Source organism: Myotis daubentonii, chromosome 9 (assembly GCF_963259705.1).
Source record: "Myotis daubentonii chromosome 9, mMyoDau2.1, whole genome shotgun sequence".
Classification (NCBI taxonomy): domain Eukaryota; kingdom Metazoa; phylum Chordata; class Mammalia; order Chiroptera; family Vespertilionidae; genus Myotis; species Myotis daubentonii.
In genome coordinates, this window is record NC_081848.1 from 14,449,409 (window position 1) to 14,475,070 (window position 25,662).

General features: G+C 39.5%; 1 protein-coding gene across 1 annotated transcript in view; it reads right to left on the bottom strand.

Annotated features, from left to right (window-relative positions):
• The window catches only part of C9H11orf65 (chromosome 9 C11orf65 homolog), an 86,901-nt gene that overhangs the window by 16,847 nt on the left and 44,392 nt on the right, over window positions 1-25,662 (bottom strand). Inside the window, 3 exon segments of the mRNA XM_059707996.1 lie at window positions 3,392-3,519; window positions 5,149-5,349; window positions 5,711-5,764. Coding sequence (XP_059563979.1) covers window positions 3,392-3,519; window positions 5,149-5,349; window positions 5,711-5,764 — 383 coding nt within the window.

The following is a 25,662-nucleotide window of genomic DNA, read 5'->3' on the forward strand; positions in this document are numbered from 1 at the left end:
GGTGATTCCTTGAGACCCCACCTCATCCAAATTACAACTCCACCCAACCTGTGTCCAGTGGCTTTTTGCATATGAATGGCCTGTCCTTGCTCAGGCTAAAATCTCTCAAGCAAGCTGCAGCTGGTTCAGGGAACCTCAAACTTATCAATAAAAGGCCCAAGACCTGGCACCAGCACCAGCCTGCCTTGCTTCATAGCTGGGCCTCATCTGGGCACTTCCAAACCCGATACAAATAGGAGGAATCTGAATATCTCTCTGTAGCTTCTGCTGGGTGGCCCCAGGCAGTGGCTGACTTTGCACCTTCCTGGAGACCCAAGAGTCAGTGTACTCAGTGGTCAGCATCAGATCATATCAGATTATAAGTCTACACATCCATAAGAGACATACTCAAGGGTCAGACTCAGTGAGCACCAAAGCCCCACTGAAGCAAGTCCTGCTCCATAGGGTTGTCTTCTGCATAGCAGCTCTCCCACTGTAGTCACAGCTGGTCTTCATAGCCAATTGGCTTGGAGGTCCATTCCTCCCAGTGACACCAATAGCAGTCAAGTCTCAACTACAATAAGACTGTGCACACAGTACACAAAAGGATGTACCTGGAGCTCCCTTTTCAGGTGACTGGGGAGGGTCAGCCACTGGTTCCTATAGAGCACCTACTACACAAGGCACTCTACCAACTCAAGGAAACATAGCAGCTCTGCCCAATACATAGAAACAAACACAGGGAAGCAGCCAAAATGTGGAGACAAAGAAACATGTCACAAATGGAAGAAAGCAAACTACCAAATATAGAGTTCAAAACCACAGTTATAAAGTTACTCAAGAATCTTCTAGAAACCTCCAAAAAAATGGAAAAGAACCAGTCAGAAATTATGCATACACTGACTGAAATAAAGAATAATATACAGAGATTCAACAGCAGAGTGGTGGATTCTGAGAATCAAATCAATGATTTGAAATGTGAGGGTGAAAAAAACACCCAACCAGAACAGCAAAAAGAAAAAAGAATAAAAACATATAAAGATAATGTCAGGAGCCTGTGGGACAACTTAAAGCATACCAACATTCGCATTATGAGGGTGCCAGAAGAAGAGAAAGAGCAAGATATTAAAAACCTATTTGAAGAAATAATGACAGAAAACTTCCCCGACCTGGTGAAAGAAATAGACTTACAAGTCCAGGAAGCACAGAGACCCCCAAACAAGAGGAACTCAAAGAGGACCACACCAAGACACATCATAATTAAAATGCCAAGGGCTAAAGAGAGAAAATCTTAAAAGCAGCAAGAGAAAAGCAGTTAGTTTCCTATAAGGGAATGCCCATACGACTGTCAGCTGATTTCTCAACAGAAACTATGCAGGCCAGAATGGAGTGGCAAAAAGTATTCAAGTGATGAATTGCAAGGACCTACAACCAAGATTACTCTACCAGCAAAGCTATAATTTAGAAAGGAAGATCAGATAAAGAGCTTCACAGATAAGAAGAAGCTAAAGGAGTTCATCACCACCAAACCAGTATTATATGAAATGTTGAAGGATATTCTTTAAGAAGAGGAAGAAGAAAAAGGTCACAAATATGAACAACAAAATGGCAACAAATACATACCTATCAAGAATTGAATCTAAATGTCAAAATAAATGAATAATAAATCTAATGATTAGAATAAACTGGTGAATAAAATAGAATCAGAGGCCTGGAAATGGAGCAGACTGATGATTCTCAGAGGGAAGGGGGGTAAAGGAGCAGGAAGAGATTAAACAAAGATCTGATATGCATATATGCATTACCTGTGGACATAGACAATAGGATGGTGAAGGCCAGGGGTGGGGCAGGAACTGGGTGGAGGGGGACAATGGGGGGGGGGAAAGAGGGACATCTGTAATAATCTCAACAATAAAGATTTTTTTAAATAAAGTACTGTTCTCTTATATTAGTCTGAGCACATAAATTAATGCATCCCACAAACATGAGCTGAGTGAATAGACAGAAGTTGTCCTTACTAAGATTACTAGAATATAACATTTTTATTGTTTTTCATTTTAAGATCTACATTGGAAGTGTAAATCCCTATAAAACATTTATAACAACCGCTGGCACATAGTAAGTATTCAATAAAAGAAGGCTTACACAATCCTGGATGGCAACAGATGTGACAGTGAGAAGATATACCCCTGACCTCAGGAAGTTTTTGCTTTGTCAGACTTTAAATGGATAATGATCTATGAAAGCTAATGCATTTTATAGAAGCAGAAACATGCCTCTTGATTTAAGTTGGTTAGCTAGAGCACAAATTTAAGAAAGTATGATTTCATCATTTTTCTAGAGTTCTTCATTGGCTTATTCATTTAATAGATAGTTATTGTCGACCATTTGTAAAGCAATCTGTTCAAAAGTGAAATTCCCTCATGGAACTTGCAATCTTTCAATTCTATAATCTCTTCCCTGAACATAAAAGGCACCTAGTAGACATTGATTAAATGAAAGAATAATTAAATGATGGTACCAACTGGCCCATATTTATTAACTAATACTCATGCCACAACAAAAATGCATTTAGAAATCAGAAACTTCTGGAAGGCTGGGGGTGAATGGATTTTTTATGAGTTTCTCCATGTTTTAACTTCTCATATGTCCAGACACTTAAGATTAGATACTTCTTCCTTTTAATTATTATTATTTTTATTTGACTTTCTAGAGAGGATGGGAGAGAAAGAAAAACATCAATCAGCTGCCTCCCACACTGGGACCAAACCCACAACCCAGGTATGGGTCCTGACTGGGAACTTTTCAGTGAAGGGATGATGTTCCAACCAACGGAGCCACACTGGCCAGGGCATCCCTTTACTACTTTAAACTAGAGGCCTGGTGCATGAATGACACTCTCCCCAACCTGCATTAATGGACTGCAGCTAGCCTGATGCTGGATTGGACTGGCTCCAACGTGGAAAGGAAACTCTAGACACTGGTTTTGCTTCTAGCTCTATTGAAACCCCAACCCAGCTGGTGTGGCTCAATTGGTAGAGCATCATCCCATGCACCAAGAGGTGGCCAGTTTGATTCCAGTAGGGGCACAAGCCCAGGTTGCAGGCTTGACCCCCATGGGGAATGCGCAGGAGGTAGTCTATCGATGTCTCTTATCTCTCTCTTCCTCTCCCTTCTCTCTAAAAAAATCAATAAAAAACATTTAAAAAAAAAAAAAAAAAGAAAGAAATCCCAGCTACACTTCCTCTGTAGGGAAATGGGACTTTGGAAACCCAGTGGTATAATTCCATGGAAATAAAGCTTTCTATCATATTGAAAAATAAATATATAACATAATTATTTTAGTAATAATAGCAAAAAATTAAAACCTTAAAATACTATATACTTTTTAGTAAGTCTTTCATCAACTTACATTTGCCTCATCCATTCTATTTTTCTAATTTTTCTCTTTTTTTCTATATCTTGTCTTCTTTTCAGTTTAGAGAAATGAAATTTGGTTTCCTTTTTGTCTCCAATTGCATGTTCATTAGACAACCAAAACTATTGAGAAATAAAACAAGAATATACAAAATGCTGAAATACTGATTGTGAGGTTATCTGACTGTACACAATAACTTCTGAGTGCTCAATACGAATATGCCAAGGTAGAAATAGAGGGTAAGATAAACCCTTGAAAGGTATTTCTAATTTAGTGATGGGTGAATAGCACAGGGAGCAGCAGTTCTCAACCTGTGGGTCGCGACCCTTTCACAGGGGTTGCCTAAGACCATCGGAAAACACATATATAATTACATATTGTTTTTGTGATGAACCACTATGCTTTAATTATGTTCAATTTGTAACAATGAAATTGGGGGTCACCACAACATGAGGAACTGTATTAAAGGGTCGCGGCATTAGGAAGGTTGAGAACCACCGCTAGAGGCACATGCCACAGAAAGACTGACCAGGTGCTAGTGTACTGCGGTACTTAATAAGTACTTGTTGAATGAATAGACATATTCTAAGTGTTTTAGTTTCTCACAAGAACAGACCTGACCTATTCTTAGTGCTGGTGGCTTTTGAAGACCCTAATCTTTAAGGAGTATAGGCAGGCTCCAAGAACACAGAAGTCTCACCATTATGTCCTGAGAGTATGTGGTTTCCCTTGTATGACACTGTATCCTAACTGGTAGTCTATTTTCCTACTTCTGATTCATCCCCCTTCGTCCACCACACACACATTAAATAATGAGGAGAGTTTGCTCTTCCTCACAACATTCTATATTTGCCACTAGTAAAGCACATATTTATTGCATTATATTGAAATATTCTGTTTACTAAATGTCTCCCAAACTAAAAGGCAAACTGTGTGAGGAGAGCAACTATTCTTATTTACTATTATATCCTTAGCATTTGGTACAATGCCTGACACATGGTTGGTATGCAATCAAGTTTGTTGAATAAATGCATACCTTGATCATTTTCACTTTTCATATTTAGTATATTCAACATACCATATTCTATCATCTGAGGACTGAAGATTTGATGAAGATATTTGAAGCAATATAAACAGACATCTAGAGCTACAGAACCAGATCGTGTTAACCTATAAAATGTAACCTTACAAATATCCTTAAGTAGGAATTATTTCCACAAAAGAGATTAAACATGGTTGTCTATAGAAAAGTTCCTGAATCACATATAGTATTAGGATCTATATATATTTAAAATCACTGTGGTCAATTAATATGAATACATGTTAAGTTTCCCAACCATGAAAATTCAAATGATTTTCCACCAGTCTCTGCTATTATAAGTTCTGTAAGAGAAAATGTTATATTGTTCTCGATAACTCCCATTTCTACATTTCTAGTCCACGTATTAATACAGAGTCAACATCCTCACATTTGCTTTGATATCAAAATGGTAAACTGCTGAGTATCAGGGAGTACCTAAAGATGGCTTCAATCAAAACTACTAAAAGTAGAAATAAATGTAAGAAAAAAAGAGATATATTTTTATACCTTAAAGTATCATTAGTAACCCCAGAGTAGTTAACTAAGCAATTTTTATCAACTAAATTACTAGGATTTACTATTTAAATGTAATTTAAAATTAATTTTAAAAAAGATAAATTGGTTTATAAATATTAAACATTCAAAATTATTAATATTTATTTTTTCTTACTCTATCAGAAACAAGCCTCCAGCCATTGTTCTCTATACGACGATACCAGCCTCTACAATCCTGTTTCTGAGGATTATCACTTCTAATATGAGATGCATATTTTGCTGAAAGTTTTGTGTAATCTCTAGGGCTATTAGCACACAGATCTTCAATGTGTCTTTCAGTAAAAATTTTATAGTATATGTCAGGTGGAAATTTAGCCTGTAGATGGAAAAGTACAAAGGACCGTTGTAATCTAATAACAAAATGGTTTACATTTAAAAAATTACATCTTTAAAATTAAATATAAATGTGCTCTGAAACTACAAGTAAGGCCCTGGCCAGTTTGGCTCAGTGGATGGAGCATCGGTCTGTGGACTGAGGGGTCCCAGGTTCGATTCCGGTCAGGAGCGCATGCCTGGGTTGCTGGCTCGACCCCCAGTGGGGGGTGTGCAGGAGGCAACTGATCAGCGGTTCTCTCTCATCATTGATGTTTCTAACTCTCTCTCCCTCTTCCTTCCTCTCTGAAATCAATAAAAATATATTTTAAAAAAATTACAAATAAGAATTCATCCATACTTACACCACCAAATCTGAACCGTACATGAATGCCAGCTGCAGCATCTAGAAGCTCTGCCTATAAAAAATATTACTTTTTAACATTCTGTATATACCAATTCACTACTTCTCACTCTATCATGTTAAAATAGTTGCTAAATATTGAATTTTTATAAAATAAGGCAAGTGACTAAACCTCAATTATTTTTAAATTAGAAGATATTTTAATTTCTTTTAGTTATCTTAAAGTAAAACAGCTTACATGATAATAATATGAAACTATGCTTACTTTCTATGCAATATATAAGTATAAAAGTAAAATTATTTGTTATTCATAAAACTGAAGTTTAAATAAGTCCTCAGGTAAATTCAGAGAAAAAATTGTGATTGGTCAATCTGAGTTTAACATCAGATGATTTTTCCTAACTAGCTTTTATTAAATAAAAAAAAAATCTGTTTAAATTTCTTAAGAATTGTATATAATTGGTCTTCTAAATTTTAGTGCCCTGGACCAAATGGAAAATAGAGAAAAAAATATTTGGTCTTCTATTAGAAGACAGTTTCACCTGTCTCCTAATAATATTAAATTAGATAAGAAAATAGATGCTATCCTAAATTGTTTAGTCCATAAAGCCTAAAAAACACTAGTTTTACATAATTTTCTTCTGAGTAAAAATTATACATACCTAGAGGCCCGGTGCACAAAATTTGTGCACGGGGTTTGGGGGGGGGGGTGCCCCTCAGCCCAGCCTGTACCCTCTCCAATCTGGGATGCCTAGAGGGATGTCCAACAGCCCGTTTAGGCCCAATCCCTGGGCCTAAACGGGCAGTTGGACATCCCTCTCACAATCTAGGACTGCTGGCTCCCAACCACTTGCCTGCCTGATTGCCCCTAAGTACTTCTGCCTGCAAGCCTGATCACCCCCTAACCACTCCCTGCCAGCCTGATCGATGCCTAACTGCTCCCCTGCTGGCCTGATTGCCCCTAACTGCCCTCCCCTGCTGACCTGGTCACCCCTAACTGCCCTCCCCTGTTGGCCTAGTTGCCCCCAACTGTCTTCCCCTGTAGGCCTGGTCGCCCCCAACTGCCCTCTCTTGCTGGCCCAGTCACCCCTAACTTCCCTCCCTTGCCATCTTGTCACTCCTAACTTCCCTCCCTTGCTGGCCCGATTGCCCCCAACTGCCCTCCCCTGCTGGCCTGGTCGCCCCTAACTGTCCTCCCCTGTAGGCCTGATCACCCCTAACTGCCCTCCCCTGCTGGCTCAGTCACCCCTAACTTCCCTCCCTTGCCAGCCTGGTTTCCCCTAACTTCTCTCCCCTGCAGGCCTGGTCACTCCCAACTGCCCTCCCCAACTGGCCTGGTCACCCCTAACTATCCTCTCCTGTAGGGCCTGGTCACCCCCAACTGCCCTCCCCTGCTGGCCTGATTGCCCACAACTGCCCTCCCCTGCTGGCCATCTTGTGTCCACAGGGAGGCGGCCATCTTGTGTTGGAGTGATGGTCAATTTGCATATTACCTCTTTATTAGATAGGATATGCACATATATGGACATACTTCAAATATGAATAAAGATGTTTTATAATAGGATCTCAAATTATATATTCATAAAATTTATACTTTTATGTATGAATATATATATTATCTTTTTCCCACTAAAGTAGGCAAATCATAAGTGCATAGCTTCCTCTTCTAATTAGCTAGGGCTGATCAAATCAATCCAATCAGAGATTGGACTGGGTCAAGTCTGAATTGTAGTTTTAGTAATCCATATCCAATTTGTTCACTTCTAATTTTTCCCAGTTTCTCAAGATGTGATGCTGACAGGTCTCTATCTTCTCAACCATGAAAGACTATGGGAAACTCAGTTACACTCTTTGGAAGATTTGAGCTTAATTCTTTATCTTCTACCATCTATAGACTCAAATGGGTGGGGGGGGGGGTGTTGACTGTGTATTTGAGGAAGTTCCATTCTCTCTACTATGACTTTGTTTCTTAAGTTTATGAGAGATTTCATTTAGTGTAACAGTGTTATTTAAAGTGGACTTAGGGTAGTTGTAAATTGGTTCACTACAAACTCTAAGGCAACCAAAGAAAAGTTAAAAAGAAGTATGATTTATATACTAAGAGAGGAGAGAAAATATAACCATATAAAATGCTCAAATAAAACCAGAGGAGGGGGGGGAGAGAGAGAGAGAAGGAAGGAAGGAAGGAAGGGAGGAAGGGAGGGAGGGAGGAAGGAAGGAAGGAAGGAAGGAAGGAAGGAAGGAAGGAAGGAAGGAAGGAAGGAAGGAAGGAAGAAAGGAAACAAGGACAACAAATACCCTTAGGTAATACTGTTAGGAAATGGTAGATCAAACTATATCAATAATCACTTTAACTGTCAATGGTCTAAACATACCAATTAAAAGACAGAGACTGTCAGAGTGGATTAAAAAATAAGACCGAACTATATGTTGTCGACAAAAACTCACTTTAAATATAAAGGCAAACTGGTTAAAAGCAAAGGGATGGAGAAAGATTTAGCACTTTAACACCAATCCAATGAAAGCTAAGCAACTATATTAATTTCAGGCAAAGCTGAATTCAGAGCAAAGAAAATTATCAGCAACAAAGAGGAATATTACATGATGTTAAAGTGGTCAATTTTCTAAGAAGGCATAACAATCCCTAATGTATATTTGTCTAACAACAGAACATCAAAATATGTAAGGCAAAAACGGACAGAACTTCAAGGAGAGCTAGAGGAATCACTATTATCGTTGGAAACTTCAAACCCCTCCATCAGTAATTGACAGATTCAGCAGACAGAAAATTAATAAGGCCATAATTAAACAATGCAGCACCATCAATATCTGGATCGACATTTATTGAATGCTTCATGCAACAATAGCAGAATATACATTCTTCTCAAGCTCACATGGAACATTTACCAAGATACAACACTTTCTGGGCCATAAAAACACACCTTAACAAAGATAAAAGAATAGAAATCATATCAAGTAAGCTCTCAGGACCCAGTGGAATTAGACTAGAAATCAGCCCTGGCTGGTATGGCTCGTTTGGTTGAGCATTGTTCAATGAACCAAAAGGTGGCAGGTTCCATTCCCAGACAGGGTACCTTCTGGATTGCAGGCTCGATCTCCTGTGGGGATGGGCGGGGCGGGGGGGGGGGATGGAAGGAGGGATGTGTAGGAAGCAACCCATCAATGTTTCACTCTCGCATTGATGTTTCTCTCCCTTTCTCTCCCTTTCTCTCCCTCTCTCTCCTTCTCTCTTCCTCTCACTCTAAAATCAATAAAAACATATTTAAAAAAAAATAAATGAAAAAACCCCTAGAAATTAATTGCAAAAGGATAGATGAAAAGCTCCCAAACTTGGAAATTAAACAGTACATTTCTAAATAACAAATGGGTCAACTAAAACATCTCAAGATTAAAAATTTTAAATATTTTTAACTAAATGAAGTGAAAATACAACTTATCAAAATTTGTGAGATGCAGCAGAAATAGTGCTTAGAGGACAATTTATAGTACTGAATACATATATTAGAAAACTACAAGGATCTGAAATCAGTAATCTAAGCTTCCACTTTAAGAAACTAGGAAAATAAAATAAATTAAAAGTAACAGAAGAAATGAGAAAAAAATAAAACAGAAATGAATGAAATTACAAACAGGAAATCAATAAAGAAAATCAAAGAAACTAAAAGCTGATTCTTTGAAAAGATCAATAAAATCAATAAGCTTCTGGCAGGCTAAGAAAAGAGAAAAGAGACAAATTACTAATATCAGAAATGAAAGAAGGGCCATCACTACTGGTTTCATAGGCACTAAAAGGATAACAAATATTGGCCTGGCCGACGTGGCTCAGTGGTTGAGCATTGACCTATGGTAAACCAGGAGGTCACAGTTAAATTCCTGGTCAGGGCACATGCCCAGGTGGGCTTGATCCCCAGTGGGGTGTTTAGGAGGCAGACGATCCATGATTCTCTCTCATCATTGATGTTTCTATCTTTCTCTCCCTCTCCCTTCCTCTCTGAAATCAATAAAAAATATAAAAAAGAGTAATAAATATTATGAACAGCTCTATGCCCACATATTTGATAACCTATATAAAATGAATCAATTCTTTGAGAGAAACAATGTGCCAAAACTAACACAAGGAGAAATAGAAAATCTGAATACTGGTAGACCAATATCTATTTTAAAAATTGAATCAATAATTAACCTTTCAAAACAGAAAGCACCAGGCCCAATTGATCACTGGTGAATTCTACCCGGTATTTAAGGAAGAAATACTAATTTCTACCACCTCCTCCAGGAAACACTTTCTAACACATTCTATGGAGCTAGCACTGCCTGAATACCAGAACTAGACAGATACATCACAAGAAAGAAAAATTATAGACCAATATGTCTCATGAACACAGATGTAAAAATCCTCAGCAAAATATTAGCAAATCAAGTCCAACAATGAATAAATAGAATTATACAACATGACTGAATGGGATTCATTCCAGGTACAGCAGGCCATTATTAAATTATATAAATAGGCTAAAGAAGAAAAATCATATGATTGTATCAACAGAATGAGCATTTGACAAAATCCAACACCAATCATGACAAAAATCTTTGTCAAACTAGGAATAGAGGAGTACTTCTTAAACTTGGTAAAGAACATTTACAACAAACTTACAGTAAACATACTTATTGGTGAGAAACTAAGTACTTTTCTTCTAAGATCAGGAACAAGGCAAAGATACCCCTCATTGCTCCAATGCAACATCATATTGGAAGTCGTGGCTAATGTGAGAATAATAAAAGAAAATAAAAATAGGAAAAAAATTTTTAAAGCCTGTTTTTGTTCCCAGATAACATGATTGTCTTTTATAAAAATCCCAATGAGCCCTGGCTCGTGTGGCTCAGTTGGCTAGGCATTGTCCCATGCACCAAAAGGTTGCTGGTTTGATTCCCAATCAGGGCACATGCAAAGGTTTCGGGCTTGATCCTTGATGAGGCTGGGGTGGGGAGTGCAGGAGGTAGCTGATCAATGTTTTACTCTCATTTCTATATTTCTCTCTCTTTCTCCCTCTCCATTCCTCTCTCTCTCTCTCTCAAAAAATTTGCAATGAGTCAATGAAGACATTTCTGTAACTAATAAGCAATTATCATAATATTGGAGGGTATCATGTTAATATACAAAAGTGAATTGCTTTCTTATACACCAGCAACGAATAACTGAAATTTGAAATAAAAAACACAATGTCATTTACATTAGCACTAAAAAAGTAAAAAAAATAGATATAAATCTAAAAAATATTTGAAAATCAATATGAGAAAAACTACAACACTGTGATGAAAGAAATAAATGAAGATCTAAATGAAAGGAGAAATATTCCATGTACCTGAACTAGAAAAATTCAATACTTTCAAGATATCCATTCTTCACAACTTATCTGTAGATTAATGCGATCCCAATCAAAATACCAATAAGTTATTTTGTGAATGTGGACAAAATTATTCTAAATTTTATATAGAAAGGCAAAAGACTTAGAATATGCAACACAATGTTGAAGGAGAACAAAATTGGAGGGCTGATACTACCCAACTTAAGGACTTACTAAGAAAATTACAATAATCAAGACAATGTGGTGTTGTTGAAAGAATAAATAAATCAATGAAACAGCAGAGAAAGCTGTCCACATAAATACAGTCAACTTATCTTTAGTTAGTTAATTTGTTTTATTTTTCATTATTTATTGTGGAAAAATACACATAACATATATACATATAACAATTAATATCTTAACCATATACAGTTCAATGGTATTAAATAAATTGTTGTGAAAATCATTACCACCATTTATCTTATCTTTGACAATTCAATGGAGAAAGGATAATCTTCAACAAATGGTGAACAACTATACATCCATGTGCAAAATTAAAAAACAACAACAAATCTAGATACAGATCTTGCACCTTTAGCAAAAATCAACTGAAAATGGATCATAGACCTAGATGTAAAATGCAAAACTATGAACTCCTAATGGATAATATAGGAGAAAACTGGAGGGTAACATTGGGTTTGGTGGTGACTTTTTCTTCCCAAAATCAGTATATGGCGTTTATTTCATCTTTAAAATCTCATAAATAAGTCTGAGGAATTATCCAGCACCTTGCTGCTTCTGTAGCTGGAAACTTAGATCTTATTCATCAACCTGCTGAACTGTTCCTTTTTCAGAAGCATAAATACTATCCAAAATTTTTCTGATATCCTTGTTTTTAATTGTTGTGGCTGCTGAATCAAAGCAGCTGAATTTGATACAAGTTCAAGTCATTTCCTTCAAGAAATAACTCAACTTTCTGGGCTTGAGATACTCAACATGCAATGCCTGACCTCATCTGAACCCTGTGAATGTATTTTTAGCCCAAGATATTTCTGATTTCAACAAGACAATCATTCTCCTGAGTAACGACATTGATGGGGAAGTGAGTGTAAACAGACCTCATCTTGTAAGGGAAGCTCAGTGTAACACCCTTGATCATGTTCTGTATATGACTGCAGATAGTGCGAATGGTGGCCAGTTCCTTCCTATTTGCACCATTTGTCAACCAGAAGTCTCTTCTTTTTCTCTCCAAGAAGACTGAATTCTACATTGATGACGTGATGGAAGTCCTCTGCAGGGTTCCCCTGGGCCCTTCACATAACTGTGAATCACTTCAGAGTGATGTCAACATTTTCTGGAATGCTGACAGTCTGATTGCTGAGACTGGTCTTCATCCTCGCAGTAGATGTGGCAAAGAGATGGTGTTGACTTTTTAGATACAACACCAAAAGCATGAACGTGAAAGAAAAAATTTGTAAGATGGACTTCATTAAAATAAATGCTCTGTGAATGACACTATTAAGAGAATGAAAAGAGAAGTATTTCCTGGGAAGAAAGAAAAATGCCAATTTTATATGATTTTCATAAGTCAAATATGAATAATGCAACCACTTGTGTAAGCATAAAAGAATGATAATAGAGAGGGAAAGTGTAACAACAGAAAAATAATCAGCCCAAAAGAAGTCAAGAAAGGATTTAAAAAAAATAACATAGAGCATTTGAGCATATAGTCAGTAAGTAGTAAAATATTAGCAATTACATTGAATGTGAATGGAGTAAATGCTCCAAGAAAAGACAAAGAGTATCCTACTAGATTAAAAAAAAAAAAGTTAACTAACAATTACCTGCCTACAAAAGACACAGAATGTTGAAAATAAAATAATGAGAAAGACGTACCATGCAAACAATAATGAAAAAAAATAGTTGATATGGCTACATTAATATCAGAGATCTTGGGCTTTAAAGCAGAGATTATTACGAGAGACACTTTGTAATGATGAAAAGGTTCTATTCACAAGAAAAACAAAATAATCCTAAGTTGATATTCAGTCAACAGCATGGTGTCAAAATATATAAAGTATCAAGAAAATAACAAGTCTTTAATCACAGTGAACGATCTTAACATACCTCTCTTAGTATCTGATAGTATAACTAGGCAAAATATGGATATGGATGATTTGACCAACATAGTTGACAAATTTGATCTAGTTGACATCTGTAGAGCACTGTGCTCAACAACTGCAGAGTACATATTCTTTTCAAGAACAAATAAAAATGTATAAAATTGAAAATAACAGAGGATTGAAATTACAGAGCAATTAAGATCAAGATTGATAATAAAAAGATGATGATTCCCAAATGTTTGGAAAAATTTCAAATAAACAAAAGAAATTAAATTAGAAATTTAAAAATCTTTTGAATTGAGTTTGATTTGATGTATCAAAACTTGTACACTGTCACTAAAGCCATGCATAGATAAAAATGTATATTATATATCAAAAAAGGCTGAAAATCAATAAACTTAGCATCCATTTCAAAAAGTTAAAAAATAACAGCAAATACAACTCAAAGAAAATATAGAGAGATATACTATACAGCAGAAAGTGAAGTAGAAAATAAATGAACAATAGAAAGGAACAACAAAGCTGAAAGTTGGTTCTTTGAAAAGACTAATAAAATTGAGAAAACCCAATGAGATTAGTTAAGAAAGAGAGATATATACATTCCCATGTTTACTGAAGCATTATTCACAATAGCCATGACATGAAAACAGCCTAAATGGGGATGGGGGGAGGTAGAAGAGGGTACGGGGGGGGATAAATGGTGATGGAAGGGAAACTTGACTTGGGGTGGTGAACACACAACAAAATAGATAGATGATGTATTATAGAACTGTATACCAGAAACTTGTATAATTTTATTAACCAATGTTATCCCAATAAATTCAATAAAAAAAAGACAACCTAAGTACCAATCAAGGAGTGAATAGACAAAAAAGATGTAATATGGTAATATGTGTGTGTCAAACATACACATATGCACAATGCTACATTTTCTTAATCCATATATTTATAATGCAATATTATCCAACTATGGAAAAGAAAAGCATCCTGCCATTTGTAACAACATGTATAGACCTTGAACGTACAGTGTGAGATAAGTCAGATAGAGAGAGAGAGGTACTGTATGATATCACTTATATATTGAATCTAAAAAAGCCAAACTTACAAAAACAGGGAGTAAAATGGTGGTTACCATGAGATGAGGGGTGGAGGAATAAGACAGATATTGTTTAAGGGTATAAACTTGCAATGAGTAGCAAATAAGCCCTGGAGATCTAAGGTACAGTACAGTGAATATAGAAAACAATACTGTATTATAACCATCAAGCTTGCTAAGAGACTAGAACTCAATATGCCAATAACTAAAAAGAAAGATTAATTATGTAACATGATAGAGGTGCTAATTATCACTACAATGGAATCATATTATAATTATTAAATGTAGCAAATTAACATGTTGAACACCTTAAACTTACACAATCTTATATATCAAATATTGTGCCGTGCCAGCACAGCCAAGGGTTTGGTGAGCCTTGGGGCGGGGGGGGGGGGGGGGCAGGCAGCAAAGGATGTAGAAAAGACAGAGAGAATAAGCTGGGTCTAGGTCAGTGATGGCGAACCTATGACACGCGTGTCAGAGGTGACACACGAACTCATTTTTTTGGTTGATTTTTGTTAAATGGCATTTAAATATATAAAATAAATATCAAAAATATAAATCTTTGTTTTACTATGGTTGCAAATATCAAAAAACTTCTATATGTGACACGGCACCAGAGTTAAGTTAGGGGTTTTCAAAATGCTGACACGCCGAGCTCAAAAGGTTCGCCATCACTGGTCTAGGTGGATCTTCCTGTGCCTGGCTGAGGCCACAGAGAGAGAGAGAGAGAGAGAGAGAGAGAGAGATCCAGAGGGCAAGCTGCGCCTTTATTTTACAGCCAGAGGTAAACAAGGTGGTGGTCACCATAGTTACAATGTTCTTGTGAGTTTCACTTGTTTTGGCAGCACTTGCTGCATCTCCCACAGCCCATTAGCTACCCAGATAAGATTTAGGGAGCATCATAAGATCAAGCCTAATTATGCTAAGGGGGCTGTGCCCCCTAAGCTGGGACTTGTTTGTGGCTTTGCCAACAGGTCAGTCCAAGGCTTAACCCTATAGCCACTCCCTACAAAATATATTCAATTAAAAATATAAATAAATAAGAAAGAGATAAAAAATAACCAATGTCAAGAACAAAATAAAGATTATTATAAATTTTAAGACATTAGAAAGATTTTAAGAGGATAATATGAACATAAATTTGTAAATAAATTTGAAAATTTAGATAAAATAACTTCCTATAAAAATATAACTTATTAAAACTATCACAAGAATAAATATAAAATATGGATAGACCTATAACTATAAATTAAATTTGTTATTTAAAATCTTCCCACAAAGAAAACTTCTGGCACAGATAAACTTCACTGGTAAAGCCTTTCAAACATTTAAGGAAAAAATAACATTCAATGTTTAAAAATTAAAAAATAAATAGAACATTTTCTAACTTATTTTAGAACTAGTGGCCCAGTGCATGAAATTCATGCACAGGGGAGGGTGTATCCCTCAGCCTGGCCTGCACCCTCTCCAATTTGGGACCCCTCGAAAAATGTCCTGCCAGTTTACAGGGATCGGGCCTAAACCAGCAGTCGGACATCCCTCTCGTAATCTGGGACTGCTGGCTCCTAACCGCTCACCTGCCTGCCTGCTTGCCTGATTGCCTCTAACCACTCTGCCTGCCGGCCTGCTCGCCCCCAACTCCCCCGCTCCCACCCCCCGTCCGCTGCCGGCCTGCTTGCCCCCAAATGCCCCCCCACCAGCCTGATCACCCCAAACTGCCCCCCCTGCTGGCCTGCCCCCCCTGCTGGCCTTTCCTCCCCACTGGCCTGCTCATCCCCAACTGTCCCCCTGCTGGCCTGCTCACTCCAAACTGCCCCCCCCGCTGTCCTGATCACCTCCAACTGACCCCCACTAATGGCCTGCTTGCCCCCAACTGGCCCCCCTGCTGGTGAGCTTACCCCCAACGGCCCCGTCCCCCACCAGCCTGATCACCTACAATTGCCCTCCCCTCTTGGCTTCTAACTGCCTCTACCTCAGCCCCGCCACCATGGCTTTGTCCAGAAGAACATCTGGAAGGTCTCCCAGTCTAATTAGCATATTACTCTTTTATTAGTATAGATATATTTGTCTGTAAATATGATTATGATTGCAGATATGAGTAGGACCAGGTAAAATTTTATAGAATGGGCCTTTTATTACAGATGGTTTGCCATGTATGCATTTTTTCTAAAGAAGTAAAAATTACTTTAAAAAATGTTTCAGGAAGACTTTGAGAAATTTACAGTATCTGCTTTTCTTCCAAGAAAGTTGTCACTTTTATGCCAGAGTGAGAATTATTTGTATGCTTTGTATGTCAGCATTGGGCCACTGTGACTGGGGGGGCACTTAGCTTGACTTGAGAGTAATTATCTTGCTCACTGGCTGGGAGGGAGGGTGTGTGGCAGAGGAGATAAATACTGGGTTCTGGATTATTCATAGATTGCTGACTTTCTGGATTGATTGTGTAAGCCCCTCCTTTTATTGATGTCCACCTTTTGTTGACAGACATCTACCCTGGGAGAGAAATGAGATGAAACTCTCTTGTCATTGTAAAAAGCATTTGCATTCCTAAGGTGTGATAAGGCCACCCAGCCATCCACAGTTAAGGTACACATTTTCATGGAGGATGTTCCCACTCTTGAATAAATTAAAACAATTTTTTTCTTTTAATTTAAACTTTCTTCTATAACTGTTTTCGTGTTACTTAAAAGCTAGTGTTTTTTTTTTAAATGTTTCCAAAGCTTTTCAAGCTGTATATGTCCTTGGAATGAATTTATAAATAAGAATTGAGCCTGGTGGGTGTGACTCAGTGGTTTAGCATTGACCTATGAACCAGGAAGTCACAGTTTGATTCCAGGTCAGGCCACATGCCCGGGTTGTGGGCTTCATCCCCAGTACAGGGCGTGTAGGAGGCAGCCGATCAATGATTCTCTCTCATCATTAATGTTTCTATCTCTCTCCTCTCCCTTCCTCTCTGAATCAGTAAGAATATATTTTAAAGATATATATATATATATATATATATATATATATATATATATATATATATATATATATATATATATGCTAGAGTCCCGGTGCACAAAAATTTGTGCACTGGCGGGGGGGGGGGGTATCCCTCAGCCCGGCCTGTGCCCTCTCACAGTCTGGGACCCCTTGGGAGATAACGACCTGCTGGCTTAGGCCCACTCCTGGGTGGCAGAGGGCAGGCCCAATCCCTAGTTGCCTGCCCCACAGCCCCTGGTCGGGCTCAGAGCAGGGCCGATTGGGGAATTGGGGCGCCACCCCCTGTCATGCACAGAGCAGGGCGGATCAGGAGGTTTTGATGCCACCCTCAGTCACACTCAGGGTAGGGCCGATTGGGGGGTTGGGGTGCCGCCCCCTGTCACACTCAAGGCAGGGTCGATGGGGAGGTTGCGGTGCCACCCCGTCACGCACAGAGCAGGGCAGATCAGGGGCTTGTAGCGCCACCCCTGTCACATACAGAGCCGGCCGATCAGGGGGTTGGGGTGCTGCCCCCTGTCACGCACAGAGCAGGGCCCATCAGGGGGGTTGGGGCTCCGTACACTGTCACACACAGAGCAGGGTCAATCAAGGGGTTGGGGAGCTCCCCTCTGTCACCCACAGAGGAGGGCCGATCAGAGGGTTGGGGAGAGCCCCCCTGCCATGCACAGAGCAGGGCGGATCAGGAAGTTGCGATGCCACCCTAAGTCATGCTCAGGGTAGGGCCCATTGGGGGGTTGGGGCACCACCCCATCACACTCAAGGCAGGGCCGATGGGGAGGTTGCGGCTCCACCCTGCCACACACAGAGCAGGGCCGATCAGGGGGTTGAGGCGCCTTCCCCTGTCACGAAAGAGAAGGGCGGATAGGGAGGTTGTGACCCCGCCCTCTGTCACACACAGAGCCGCAGGGCGATCAGGGGGTTGGGCGCTGCCCTGTCACACTGCTCCAGGGGCCAGGAGGCCTCGCTGCTCTGCTGATCCCGTTGCTGGGAGGCCTCGTGGCTCCGCTGATCCCAGTGCTGGGAGGCCTCGCGGCTCCACTTGACACAGGGGCAGTGAGGCCTCACGGCTCCGCTGATCCCGATGCCGGGAGGCCCTGCGGCTCCGCTGATCCCGGTGCTGGGAGGCCTTGCTGCTTCGCTGATCCCAGTGCTGGGAGGCATATTACCCTTTTACTATATAGGATAGAGGCCTAGTGCATGTGTGGGGCCCAGCTGGTTTGCCCTGAAGGGTGTCCCGGATCAGGGTGGGGGTCCTGCTTGGGTGCCTGGCCAGCCAGGATGAGGGGATGATGGCTGTTTGCAGCTAGTCACACCCCCTTCAGGGTGGGGGTCCCCACTGGGGTGCCTGGCCAGTCTGGGTGAGGGGCTGAGGGCCATTTTCAGGCTGGCGGGTGACTGAAGCGCCCAACCTCTCTTTTATTTCTTTTTTCTTTTTTATTCTAGGATTTTATTTACCTTCTGTGGCTGTCACTGGAGCTGAGAGCCGTCTTTAGCTCTGAGGCTCGGCTCCAGCTCTGAGACCTCGGCTGCTGAAAGCAGATTTCTGGGCTTTGTTTACCTTCTGTATTTGAAACTTTGTTGTGACTCCAGCTCTGAGATCCCGGCTGACTGAAAGCAGGTTTCTGGGGTTTGGTTTAGCTTCTATATTTGTAACAATGTTTCTTAGAGTTGCAGCTGAGAGGCCAGCAGCAGCAGGCGGGGAGCCTGGCTTCCTCCGTCACTGGAGCAAGCAAGCCTCCATGTTCGCGTCAGCTGCCTGGCTGCCGGCCACCATCTTGGTTTGCAGTTAATTTGCATATCTCGCTGATTAGCCAATGGGAAGGGTAGCGAAGTTACGGCTAATTACCATGTTTCTCTTTTATTAGATAGAATAGAGAGAGAGAGAGTATATGTTTGTAAATAAGAAAACATGCATTTGATGCTCTTAGAAAGTCTTATTTTCTTTCATTAAAACGTGTGCAGTATAGGGAACTCCACAGATTCTCTTAATTTGAAGAAAGTTAAAGGGAAAGGTACTAATTCAGAGTTCCTTGGGAAAATGTATCACTTATATATTTTTTATGTTTATTTTTTTAAATAAAAAACTGAAATATTTTCTATTCAGAAAATAGTTTGATCAAAATATCTTCTATAATTTTAACCCTAAAATATCAATTTAAATATTTTAAAAATGGTTGGGATGTTTGTTTTTTTTAAATAAGTTCAGTTACTGGAGTTCTACATGTTACTGGATCACCTGGGGTAATTTTCTGATTGGAAAATTAAGAATTATAGTCAGATGGAAGGACATTAGAATTTTAAAAGAACATATTCAATTTACTTCAGAAACTGAACTTCTTTTATCATGTGACTTGTTTTGTATGTTTGTTAAACTATATTATCACATAAGCATTGCTGCTATTGAGACAAACAGTGACAGTTGATTCAGGTCATTTGAATGTCCACTGTCTGTTTTAATTTGTATGTTCGTTTTGACTCTGTCATGTGCTCAATCTTCAGTGGAAGTCATGAAAACCTATTATTTTTGCCTGCTCCCTCTTTTACGTTGGAAATATTCTTTTTTACCCAGAGGGACCTTAACTTTGATGTAAGGGATTGTTTCCATTGCCAACTTTTTTCTTCCTTGCCAAGTAAGAGAGTTGTGAACTCTTCAGTGATGCCTTCCCCAGGATATTTGCAGATATGGTTGGGAAAAGTCATTTCATCCCCGACCTTTGCATGTCAGGTGCTGGGGTGCCCGGGTGCCGCCTGGCCTGCTGCCCGGCTGATGGCAATCACCGGCTGGGGGGTGGGCAAAGGCAGCCTTTGCCTGCCCCCCAGCTCTTGCCTGCCGCCTGGGTTTCCGATCACCGTTCTTCCGTCTTTCCCCTTTCGCCTCCCATCATTGCGTGTATGCAAATTAACCGCTATCTTTGTTGGCGGTTAACCGCCATCTTTCTTGGAAGTTAATTTGCATATCACCCTGATTAGTCAATGGGAAGCATAGCAGAGGTATGGTTAATTACCCTTTTTGTCTTTTATTAGATAGGATGCCAGCTACATTTGATACCAAAACCTGACAGACAAGGTGAGAATAAATTACATGTTCTACATAAATGTAGGTATAAAAATGTAATCAAAATATTTTCTAACTAAATTTAGTAATATTTAAAAAGTAGAAATACTATATGATTTCACTTATATATGGAACCTAATGAACAAAATAAACTGATGAACAAATAGAAACAAAGTCATGGCTACAAGGAATGGACTGACAGCTGCTGGGGGGTAGGGGGGTGGTTCGGGGACTAGATGAAAGAAGGTAAAGGATTTAACCAAAAAGCATATATAAATAACACACAGATACAGACAAAAGTGTAGTGATAGCCAGAAGGAAAGGAGGATAGGGGATAGGTGAAGGTGGGCAAAGAGATGGACAAATAGGGATGGAAAGAGACTTTGCTTTGGGCAATGGACAAACGATGCAGTGTACAGATGATGTTTTATTGAGTTGTACACTTGAAACCTATATGGTTTTGCAAACTAATGTCACCCTCAATAAACTCAATAAAAAATAAAATAAATGAAAAGGATAAGACATTATGACCACTAGGTGAAAAGGTAAAGGGATTAAAAAGTACAAATTGGTAGTTACAGAATAGTCACAGAGATGTACATGACAGTATAGGGATTATAGAAATAATATTATAATAACTATGTATGGGACCATGTTGGTACTTGAAATACCAGAGTTACTAATCTGTGAAGTCCATGACTGTCTAACCACAATGCTATACACATGAAACTAATATGGAATGATACTGAATGTAAACTGTAATTGAAAAAAAAGACAGTATCACCAAAATGTGTGTATCCCAGGAATGCTAAGTAGAATTAATATTCAAATAAAAGAAAAATATCTCAAAGCAGAAAAATATTTTATATATAAAGTTTAACATTCATTTTTGGATTAAAAAAAACCCCACCTCTTTTAGCTCAATAAGAATAGAAGGAAACTTTCTTAATCAGATAACAGGTCTCTCTAAAAAATAATTCCTAAAGCACACCTCATATATAATGTTGAAATACTGAGCCCTTTCCTTTAATTTTTGTTGATTTTCTCAACTTTATTAAAGTATAATTTGCAAACAATAAGTTCATTCATTATAATTGTGCAGTTTGATGACTTTGGGTAATTAGATACAGTCATAACCACCAGCACAACCAAGATAATAGAAAGAGAAACCAAGATGGCGGCATAGGTAAACACCTGAAATTGCTGCCTTGGACAACCACTTCAAAAATACAACTAAAAGACAAAACAGACATCATTTAGAACCACAGGAAGGCTGGCTGAGTGGAAATTCTACAACTAGAAGGAAAGAGAAAAACACACTGAGACTCAGAGGAGGTGCGGAAGTAAAGTGCACAGGTACGGAGGCTTGAGCGCTCGCGGAAAGAGGCTGACAACGGAAGAAGCCGGTGTCTTTTGCAATTGGGAGGGAGCACAAGCTCCCAACAGCCCTGACTCCAGTTCCGGGTGAATCTCTGGGGACCCAGACTCATATGGGGAGAAACTGGACTGTGTGGCATTGGGCGGAACTTGAGGGCGGCTTTCTCTCAGAGGTGCTTGCAGCAATTACCGTGGGACACTGAGATGCGGGGCCTCTTAGGGCAGGACTGAGGTTCAGCCATAGCTGTTTGCTCTGCCCTGTTGATTCCCTTAGACTCTGCCCCACCCAAGCTGTGCATAGAGACTTTTGCATATGAAAGGGGTGGCCCTTTGAGATCTAAAATTACCTAACAAAATGCAGCTGGGTCAGAAAGACCCAGAACATCCAAAATAAGGCCCAAGGCCCTACAGCAGCTTACATTGCTTCACAGCTGGGCCTCATCTGGGCACCTCCATAACCCAAACAAGGAAGAGGAACCTGCAGAACTCTCCGTAGCTCCTGCTGGGTAGCCTCAGGCAGAGGCTAAATTAGCACCTCCTTAGAGATCCAAGAGCCTGTGTACCCAGTGGTCAGATTGGGACCATCCAGATTACAACTCCTCAGATTCATAAGGGACATACTCAGGGGGAGAATCAGTGAGCACCAAAGCCCCTCTGAAGCAAGTCTGGCTCCAGAAGGGTGTCTCCAGCACAGAAGTTCTCCCACTGTAGACACAGCTGATTCTCACAGCCAATTGGCCTGGAGGTCAATTACTCCCAGTGATACCTACAACAATCAAGGCTTAACTACAACAAGACTGTGCACATAGCCCACAAAGGGGCGCAGCAAGAGTGTCCACCCCAGGTAATTGGGGAGGCTGAGCCACTGGGCCCTATAGGACACCTAGCACAGAAAGCCACTCTATCAACACAGGGAAGCATAAAAAATGTGGAGACAAAGAAACAGATCACAAATGACAGAAATGGAGGAAAGGAAACTACTGGATATAGAGTTCAAAACCATGGTTATAAGGTTTTACAAGAATTTTCTAGAAACTGTTGATAAATTTAGTGAGACCCTCGTAGATAGAAAAAGGACCAACTAGAAATTAAGCATACACTGACTGAAATAAAGAATTATATACAGAGATCCAAAGCAGACAAAAGGATCCCAAGAATCAAGTCAAAGATTTGAAATACGAAGAAGTAAAAAACACCCAACCAGAAAAGCAAAAAGAAAAAATAATCCAAAAATATGAAGATAGTGTAAGGAGCCTCTGGGACAACTTCAAGCATCCCAACATCGGAATTATAGGGGTGCCAGAAGAAGAGAGAGAGCAAGATATTGAAAACCTACTTGAAGAAATAATGACAGAAAACTTCCCCTACCTCGTGAAAGAAATAGACTTACAAGTCCAGGAAGCACAGAGAACCCAAAACTAAAGGAATCCAAAGAGGACCACACCAAGACACATCATAATTAAAATGTCAAGAGCAAAAGACAAAGAGAAAATCTTAAAAGCAGCAAGAGAAAAAAAGTCAGTTACCTACAAGGGAGTACCCATATAATTGTCAGCTGATTTTTCAACCGAAACTTTGCAGGCCATAAGGGAGTGGCAAGAAATATTCAAAGTGATGAATAGCAAGAACCTACAACCAAGATTATTTTATCCAGCAAAGCTATCATTCAGAATTGAAGGTCAGATAAAGAGCTTCACTGATAAGAAAAGCTAAAGGAGTTCATCATCACCAAACCAATATTATATGAAATGCTGAAAGGTATTCTTTAAAAAGAGGAAGAAGAAAAAGGTAAAGATAAAAATTATGAACAACAAACACATATCTATCAACAAGTGAATCTAAAAATCAAGTGAATAAAAAATCTGATGAACAGAGTAAACAGGTGAATACAATAGAATCCGGGGCATTGAAAGGGAGTGGACTGACAATTCTTGGGGGGGGGGGGAAGGGGTGTGGTGGGTGTGGGAAGAGATTGGACAAAAATTGTATACCTATGGATGAGGACTGGGGGCGGGGGGGTAAGGGCAGAGGGTGGGGTGGGAACTGGGTGGAGGGGAGCTATGGGGGGGGGGAAGAGGAACAACTGTAATAATCTGGACAATAAAGATTTATTTAAAAAAAGTTATAGAACAACTAGAGGCCCGGTGCATGGATTAGTACACTGATGGGGGAATCAGCCCACTGTGGGAGCGCCGCTCATCCTGGTCAGACGAGTGGCTGTGGACCCACCCTCTGAGCATTGCTCCTGCCCTGGGAGCGCATGGACCCCAGGGGGCAGCTCCTGTGTTGAGTGTCTGCCCCCTGGTGGTCAGTGCACATCATAGCAACTGGTCAACTGGTCATTCTGCTGTTCGGTTGCTGGGCTTTTATTATATAGGACTAGAGGCCCGGTGAACGACATTCATGCACTGGGGTAGGGGGTCGCTCAGCCCAACCTGCGTCCTCTCCCAGGCCTAAGCTGGCAGGCGAGGTCCTTAGCGATGCAGCGGAGGCAGGAGAGACTACTGCCACTGCCGCTGCACTCGCCAGCTGTGAGCCCAACTTCTGGCTGAGCAGCACTCCCCCTGTGAGGTCAGTGCGTGTCACAGCAACCAGTTGTTCTGCCATTTGGTCAATTTGCATATTAGCCTTTTATTATATAGGATAGTATTCCCTCACCTTAAAATGTTTTATCATGCCTTTCTGTGGTCGTGTTTTAAAACCACCACAGAACCTACATATGAATGAACGCAAGTTACAAAGAATAAAAAATTCTTAAATAAAAAAGAAATAAAGTGAAAAGTGATTTAAGAGAAAATGGCACACACAGACAGAGATATGCACATATACACACATTAGGCAAAGATGACCCAATGCATACAGAATGAAAATCCTGAAGATGAAAACCAAAACAAGATGCAAAACAAGTATAAAAAATATTTAAATTTAATTTTTTTGAAATAAAACAGACTTGAAAATTCATAGTGAAAGGTATATCTCATATCTGCGAAAATCAACCTATAACAGCCAATATTCTAGTTAAACTATTGGACCTCAAAGAAAAAAATTGAAAAAGAGAGCAAGTCACTTAGGAAAAAAGTCAGATTGCCATCAGACTTTGAACATAATATGTTATGCCAGAGGACAATGAAACCACATATTAAAACTACTCAAGGAAAGAAATTTTGAGGTAAGGATTTTATACCAACCATACTGACCTTCAAATATGAAGACATAGGCATAGTGTTATGAAAACACACAAAATTTAGGGAATACTGTCTCCTGAGTCCTTCCTGAGGTGCCTACTAGAGAATGAGTTTCAAAAAACCAAATATCTAAAAAGGTACCACAAACATATATTTTCTTATAGAATTAAGACTAAATGACGGTTCTTAGGGAGAGAAAACAGTATTGATGGTTTTGTGACCTGACATGTAAATAGAGTAAAAGTACCTAAAATGGAGGGAAAATGCAGAAAGTATATCAAAAGTTCAACAAGCTTGCAAATTGCCTTGTAGGTTTTAAGTGAAAGTAAAAGGATATCACCTCAAATTGGATGCTGTGGAGATGGTGTAGAGGAGAAAGAGGAAGTTACTAGATAATTTCAAGATTGCACATAGGGAGCCCAGCTTCGATGTGAGCCCTTTCCTTTTGAAATCAGGAATGAGACAGTTGTCACTACTTCTATTCACCAACTTATTGAAGGCTCTAGTTCAGTGATGGCGAACCTTTTGAGCTCGGCATGTCAGCATTTTGAAAAACCCTAACTTAACTCTGGTGCCGTGTCACATATAAAAATTTTTTGATAGCTGCAACCATAGTAAAACAAAGACATATTTTTGATATTTATTTTATATATTTAAATGCCATTGAACAAAGAAAAATCAACCCAAAAAATGAGTTTGCGTGTCACCTCTGGCACGCATGTCATAGGTTCGCTATCACTGCATCTAGTTAGTGTAAAGGGCAAAA